The sequence below is a fragment of the Orycteropus afer genome, unplaced genomic scaffold, assembly GCF_000298275.1.
Source record: "Orycteropus afer afer isolate SDZICR_OR568_19922 unplaced genomic scaffold, OryAfe1.0 scaffold00079, whole genome shotgun sequence".
NCBI classification, from domain to species: Eukaryota; Metazoa; Chordata; class Mammalia; order Tubulidentata; family Orycteropodidae; genus Orycteropus; species Orycteropus afer.
The window spans coordinates 3,322,642-3,330,563 of record NW_006921666.1 but is presented as its reverse complement, the minus strand read 5'-3'; the positions used below and the strand labels follow the sequence as shown (position 1 = coordinate 3,330,563).

The 7,922-nt window shown below is 50.1% G+C and overlaps 1 protein-coding gene across 1 annotated transcript in view; it reads left to right on the top strand.

Annotated features, from left to right (window-relative positions):
* Positions 1-7,922, top strand: part of ADCK1 (aarF domain containing kinase 1) — a 200,739-nt gene that overhangs the window by 174,554 nt on the left and 18,263 nt on the right. The window contains exons 6-7 of the mRNA XM_007941406.2: positions 2,706-2,855; positions 4,062-4,259. Of these exons, the coding sequence (XP_007939597.1) occupies positions 2,706-2,855; positions 4,062-4,259 (348 nt within the window). The remainder of the gene's footprint in view (positions 1-2,705; positions 2,856-4,061; positions 4,260-7,922) is intronic.

Here is a 7,922-nt window from a genome sequence, read left to right as displayed (position 1 = left end):
CAAAATGGCCAAAACCAGTCCATTTCAGCTCACTAATGCTGAGGATATCAATCTTTATGCGTTCCATTTCCTTTTTGACAACTTCCAATTTTCCTAGAGTACTTACTAGTGCCCTGCATGAACCTGCAAGTACAATGGAGGAGAGGTCTTTGTCCTACAGGAGATGTTTTTGTCCTGTATCTTATCTTGCATAAGATAATAAACAAGACTCTGTGTGATAAGAGAGTACTGAAGTGCCTGGGGGGCAGGTGGAACAAATGCCATTGCAGTTTGGAGAAGGGAGAAATCTATGTGGATGGGAGAGATCAAAGGGAAAGCTTCAGGGGGCAGTGAGCCCTCAGTCAACCCTAAAGGATAAGCAACAGGGTTGTGTGTTTGTGACTGTAACTTGAGTCCCTAGGGTCCTGATCTGGTCCTCACTAATCTTTTCCCCAGCTGGTGAATCAGTATCCTGGGAAAGTGAGTACTCATTTAAGGGCATTGGCTCTGGAATCAGACCTGAGTTTGGAGCTAGCTCTAACATTTATCACTTTGGTGGCCTTGGGCAAGCCACTGCATTTTCTGAGCTTCAGTGTTCCTCTCTGTAAAATGGGGACAGTGATGGTCCTTACCTCAGAAGAGCTGCTATGACAATGAAGTGAGGCAATGCATGTAGAGCCAGCTGCCAACATGGAGTGGTGGGTAGAGGAGGAGGATATCATCTGCCTGGGTCTGAGTGAGAGACTCCAGGAGTCCTTTCTGATCGCTCACACCCATGTGCAGGGCATCTTGGGCTGCTCAGTCTCAGAGTTCTCATCCTTGAGCCCACCACTAGCCTGAGAAACAGTAAGACCTGGACAAGGGATTTACAGACTCATAAGATTCTGCTTTAGGATCTTGGAGACATCTATTCACATTATTCATCCATTCCACACCCAAGGATTGGTTGTTTAATAAATGCTAGACTCAATACTAGCAGCTGGGATTCAGTGATCAGCAAACTAGAGCCAGTATGGTATGTAAATTGTACCTCAGTAAAGCTGTTCAACAAGGTAGAGCCAGTCCCCACCATCTTGGGCGCTTATAACAGTGGGCTAGATGGTCATTAATCAAATACACAAATAGTGTGTAAGTGCTATGAAAGGAAAATGTAGCATCGTATGAAATTGTTTGGCAGGAGTGAGTCATCTTGTCTAGAATATGAGAGAAGGCTTCCTGGAGAGGTGATGCTGAGCTGGGTGCTGAAGGAACCAAGGGATTGAGTCAGGTGAAGATGCTCTTGGCATTGGGAATAGGACATGCAAAGGCCCTGAGGTAGGAAAGTACAGGGATCATTGGATAATCAGAAAGAGAGTAAATGTGGCTGGGATGTCAGTGTAGTAGGAGATGAGACTAGGAGAGGAGCTGAGGAAGGGAGTTGGGTCTGCATTTTAAGACCCTGATTTTGTGCTGTCTACCATATGGGCCCCAGCTGTTCTCCTCTAGCTGGGACAGGTTTGTTGGTGACCATGGGGTCCAGGGGAGGCTGACAGGAGTGCCAAGGGCAGCATATGTCCTGGGCATCAGCCTCCTGGGTTGGGCTTCTTGGTCCTGTGGAGACCCATCGACAGTCCGTCTCTGGGCCAGGGCTGGCTCTATTTAGCAGCTGTTCCCCAGCTGGGAAGAGGCTTTTAGCTTTAATAAAAAGGGAGTAGAGATAAGCAGACTGGCTCAGTGGGGAGAACAGCAGTGACAGGATGATTTAAACTGCCTCTCCAGTGTCATTTCTTCTGTGCAGACATCATAAATCAGATTAGCATTGGGCTCTGTCAGGAGGGGGATTGGAAGAGAGACCTGGAGGGAGAGAAGAGAAGGACCTGGGACTGGCCTGAGTCAGTGGGACAGCCCCAAAGGATGGGTTGGGGGTGTCACCTATGCCTGTCACTCAGCCCCAGCCCTGTTCATTGGAGAAAAGTGGGTGAATTGACTCTCCCACCCTACCTTTTCAGCCCTTTGCCAGCTTTGGGGTAGAAATGAAGAGGGACTGATAAGAGTAGGGAAGAGAGAAAATGGGAGAAGAATGGAGGGGCAGGTGTAAGAGGCGGGCATTTACAGCCGTTGGAAAACCACCTTGCTGCCGTTGCTGCTGCTGTCGAGTCAGCCCCAACTCATGGTGAGCCCTTGCGCAGCAGAGTGAGACGCGGCCCTGGGCTGTCCCCATGATCAGCTGTGGATCAGTATTCTGTTGTGGTCCAGAGGGTTTTCATTGGCCGGCTCTCAGAAGATCACCAGGACTTTCTTCCTCATCCCTTTTAGTCTAGAAGCTCCACTGAAGTCTGTTCAGCATCATGGCAAAACACAGGCCTCCACAGACAGACAGGTGGTGACTGCTCTTGAGGATCGTTGGCCAGGAATGGAACCTGGTGTCCCTCATGGAAGGCAAGGGTTCTACCACTGAACCACCACTGCCTCACATCCAACTAGGCATTAGCATCACTTTGGGAACTTTAAATAATACTGATGGCTGCGTACTGCCCTTGGCATTTCTGAGTTCCTGGTAAAGTTAAGAAGCATTGGGTTGGAGCTTAGCTTCTCTCTTAAACTTGAGAACTATACAGTCTTAAACCATAACTTCCATCATGGCTGTTCAGGTCTTTCAGTCCCTCTTGTCTTCCTGAAAATGACAGGATTGAGGGACCAGCATAAAAGTCCTATCTCTGGGACTCCCACTCACCCTTCCCTTTCAGGTCTCGCGCCACCTGGGCAAGATGTACAGTGAGATGATCTTTGTCAACGGCTTCGTGCACTGTGATCCTCACCCTGGCAATGTGCTGGTGCGGAAGCACCCGGGCACAGGCAAGGCAGAGATTATCCTGTTGGACCATGGACTGTACCAGGTAGGAGAGGCTCTGGTCCTGCCTGGAGTAAGAGCCCACTGCCCTCCCATTGCCACAGAGATGGAGGCCGAGAAGTAAGAGCTGGGGGGGCCTTGTCCTGCCCAAGGAGTGGGGCCATCAGTGCAAGTCACACATACAGGATCAGCTTCCTCCTCAGTAAAGTGAGGCTTATGTTATATTTTACCACCACTGTGAGGATTCACTAGAAATACGCTTGTACATATGAAAGTGCTGTAAGCTGTAAGAAAACGTGCCTTCCCAGGGGACCCAAGTGAACTACCCTGGTGTGAGCTGGGGTTTCAGAGGGAGGTGGAAACTGCGTGTTTCATCCAGTGAGGATATGATATATGTAGTGGGTGAGGGGGATAGGTAACTGATAAGGGCTGGGTGGCCCCAGACTCTGTCTTCTGGAACTCAGGACACAGAGCTAATTTCAATAAACTGTGAGCTCCTACCTGGAAATGGCAACATTCCCTGCCTATCCCAGAAGGCCCAGGGTGTGAGTTGATTTCTTGAGGCAAGTGGTCCTGGGAAGGTTTCCCCATGGTCTCCTGGTCCTTCCCTCAGGACCCTGATATCATATCCCAAAATCTTGGCCTCCCATGAAAGACTCAGTGAAAAGGATGCATTAGTTTAGGGTAGGGTGGCTGCTATCTCGAAATGCATGCTGGGCCAAACATACTACAAGTTTAATTTCTTGCTCCCATACCAGTCCTGGGCAGTGAAGGTGTCTGGAGGCAGCCCTCCTCCTGGACTCCAGGCTGAGTGGAGCTGTCCTTCCCGGGCCTCCTGGGAGGTACCATGCTATCAGCTGGCAGGCAAAGGTCAGGACACAGAGGAGTGTACATGGGAAAGTTGCCTGGAAGTGGAGCTTCTGCCACCTTCTGCCAGCTGGAGCTTAGTCACGTGCAGGGAGGCTGGAAATGTAGCCCGTGCCTGGGCAGCAGGGGAGAATGTGGACTGTGGTGGGCAGTTAGCAGTCTCTCCAGTCTGGACCAAGCTTACCAAATTGGAGCCTTAACCTCAGGCCTGCAGGGTTGACTGAACTTGTGGAGAGAAGCAGACATCATACAGGAACCATCGTCATTACCCATTTCTGAGTTCCCCTTTGCAGTGGTCAGCACCAGCCAGGGACTTGAGGCCTGCACAGTGAGGACCTCACGGGGACAGGAGGCTCAGGTCCTGCTACTGTTGCCCCCACCTTAGGTACTCACGGAAAACTTCCGCCTGGATTACTGCCACCTCTGGCAGTCTCTGATCTGGACAGACATGAGGAGGGTGAAGAAGTACAGCCAGCGCCTGGGAGCCGGTGAGCTCTACCCCTTGTTTGCCTGCATGCTGACGGCCCGGTCATGGAATTCAGTCAACAGGGGCATTGGCCAAGCTCCGGTCACTGCCGCTGAGGTAGGTGGTCCCATCCTGGCCCTTTCCTCTCCCTCAGGTCACACGGGCAGGGCCACATACAGCCTTTTGACCCCTTTTAACCTCTTTGGATCCCTTCTCCTCCAGTCTGAGATTGTAGACTGGAGGACTATGTGTGTGTGAATGTGTGTGCACACACGTGCATGTTAGAGGTATTAGATGGAAAGAAGGGGGCAAGAGGAGAAGCAGTGCTCCTGAACAGAAGGTAGGAAAGGGCAATATATCCCACTGTGTGCTGTCCAGCCCTTACCAGCCTAGACATACAAACAGGGTAGTGTTACTATAGTAACCCAGATCTCTGTGGCTTTAGCCCCAACCTGCTCATACAAGATTTCAGGCTCCTGCCCAGTTCTGATAATGTCCAGGGACTGTCTCATGTGTGTTCATGAATATGTCTGGCACCACCTCTGCTGTGCACTGTCAGCCAGCACATGGCTTCTCTGAGACACCAAGTGGTTTGCTTACTCTTCTGAGGTACTAAGTACTTGTCCCATTGTCCTACAGAGTTTTTAGTGAAGCCACTTTTTTAAAAAAATCTCTGTTTATAGTTCATTTCTCCATTGGACCTAGACAAGAGTCCCATTGAGACTGGGCTGGGAGACAGAGGGTAGGAACATGCCCTCCCGTGCCCGTTGCCACGTGCTCCTATGAGAGAAGCTTACTGGGGCAAGCTCACTTTTCTTGCTCAGCGTGAGGGCCCTCCTAGTCCTATGGAACTGACTTCTGTCTTCCCATTCTGTCAGTTTTTCCAGACCTGCCTGAATCTGTGTGGCAGCTGTCTTTGGGCTCCCGCTGAGGCCCCTGCTCACCATTAGGGCAGAGTCCCACTCATGCAGTCAGAAGGACCTGGATTCTAGTTCCAGCACCTCCTCTTCCTGGTGATGTGACCATAGGCAGTTCCCTTCACCTCTTTGAGCCTCATGGCCCTGACCTGTAAGATGCTTTGTGGTCAGTGGCTTTGGGAATGGCTAGATGCAGAGTCTCAAACAATGTCATCAAGAGGCCATGTCTCTCCATCTCTTGGCTGTACCTTCCTCCAACTTGACATCAATCTTCAGCAGGCTTGGCAGCACCCAGAGCCACCAGCAGCCCCAGGCTTAACAACCTGAAAACGAGTTGCCATCAATTTGGACTCCCTGCAACCCCGTGTGTGTCAGAGCAGAACTTTCCTCTACAGGATTTTCTTTGTATTTATTTATTTTCCATCTTTTTCTTATGGTTTGGGTGAAAGTTTACAGAGCAAATTGGTTTGCCATTCAGCAGTTCATACGCATTTTGATTTGGGACATTGATTGCAGTCCCCACAGTGTAACAGCTCTCTTTCCACTTCCTCCCTGTGTTTACTGTTTCCATGTGCCCTTCGTCCCTATCCCTTCCTGCCTTGTGAGTTTCATCCTGGGCAGATACTGCCCTTTCGATCTTGTTCAGTTGATTGTTTGAACGAGTGCTTGCGTTCCTGGTGTTAGGATCCACTTTCTAGGTCGGTCTGCATTTGGCTCAAACTTGAGCCATGGTGGTAAGCTCAGTTCCAGGCTTGAAGGGTGTCTAAGGGCCATAGTCTCAGGGGTTCCACCAGTGCCTGTCAGAGCAATAAGCCTGGTCATTTTTATGATTTTGAGTTCTGTTCCACATTTTTCTCTCACTCTGTCTAGGACCTCCTATTGTGGTCCCTGTCAGAGTAGTCAGCAGTGGTCAGAGGGTTTTCACCCACTGATCCCAGTGTGGTCCCTGTCAGAGTAGTCAGCAGTGGTTGGAGGGTTTTCACTCACTGATCCCAGTGTGGTCCCTGTCATAGTCGGCAGTGGTCGGAGAGTTTTCACTCACTGATCCCAGTGTGGTCCCTGTCGTAGTCGGCAGTGGTCGGAGGGTTTTCACTCCCTGATCCCAGTGTGGTCCCTGTCAGAGTAGTCGGCAGTGGTCGGAGGGTTTTCACCCACTGATCCCAGTGTGGTCCCTGTCGTAGTCGGCTGTGGTCGGAGGGTTTTCACTCCCTGATCCCAGTGTGGTCCCTGTCAGAGTAGTCGGCAGTGGTCAGAGGGTTTTCACCCACTGATTTTTCTGGAAGTAGATCTCCAGGCCGTTCTTCCATGGCACCTTTTGGTCAGTAGCCAAGTGCATTAACTGTTTACACCACCTAGGGACTGCAGCCCCAGACTTACATAGCCTCAAAGCTCATCTCAGAAGAAGAGAGAAATCTCCCTCCTTTGCAATGTAGGGATGAAGTGGGTGATAATTTCTGCTTTACTGATAGTATATGGAAAGTACCTACTCATAATTCTTGAAGTTCATTCATTCAACAAACATTTGCTTTACCAGACCTTGTGCTAGGTGCTGAGGATCCAATGATGAACAGCCAGACAGGCCTTCATGTGACTTACTCTTTGGTTGAGGGAGACAGACAGTAAGCAAGGGAACACAGGTGGATGAATAATTACAGGTTATAGGTACCATGAAGGAGGGATACGAAGGAGCTGTGATTGGAATGATGGCCGGGGATAGAGGGTGTGGTAGAGAACGTTTGCAGAGAAGACATCACTGAGGAGCTGACATCTAAGATGGGACCTAAAGGACAAGTGTCAGGTGGTGGCAATGGACAGGGAGTTCCCTAGGGGAAATCTGAACGTGGCCATCATATGCAGAAGGTAGGGGGACAGAGTGACTAGAGCAGCAGACTGCTCCAAGGTGAAAAAGCAATCTGAGATTGATTTTGGGGAAAACTTGCATACAAGGTGAGGTCCTGGGCGGCAGCAGGGCAGGTGGGTAGAGCTCCCTGCTGCTGTCCCAGCTCCAGAGATTACATAGAATAGCTAGGTGGGTTTGTCATGCTACACTGCTCCTCAAGTCTAGCATGTCCAATCATTATCATTTGGATCCAGGTTCCATCCATGATGCTGTCTCTTGCTTCGAGGGCGTTATGTTCCTTGGTCTCGTACTCATTTCTGAGAATGAGAGTTTTTGCTAGATGGTCAGCTTCTGGCCTGGATGCAGCTTGCAGGTCCTGGATTGGTCACTTCTTCTTTTGTCCTCCCAACAATAAGAAAGTTTCCAGCCAAGGGAAGAGCTTGGAGAAGCCATACCAGGCAGAGGACACAGGTGCCCTCAGGCCTGGTGAGAAGAAAAGTTTGGTGTGGTCTTGGTATAGTGTGGGGGGGGATGCTGGGATGAAGGGAATTTGGAGCGTGGGCAGGGAGAGTGTCACAGGGCTTTATAAGCTATGGGAAGAAGTTTGGCTTCATTCTTAGTACAAAGTGGGGCCTTTGGCAGGTTTTCAGCAGGGGAATGCCTTGTTCAGATTTGCGAGTCTTAAATCTCAGTCTGCAGTGGGGCAGAGTGAGCAATGGAGCAACCAGTTAGGAGGTTGAGGATTGGGGCAGGACTGAGGTAGAAAAATAACAGGGGCTCAGACTGTGCTGAGTGAATATGGAGGGAAGTAGATGGAGCCATAGAAAAATTGAGAGGACTTTCCATTGGATTAGGGAGCCCTGGTGGCACAGTGATTAACTACTTGGCTGCTAACCATCAAACCCACCAGCCTTTCCAAGGGAGAAAGATGTGACAGCCTGCTTCAGTAAAGATTTACAGCCTTAGAACCATTCTATTTTGTCCCATCAAGTCCCTATGAGTTGGAATCAACTCGATGGCATT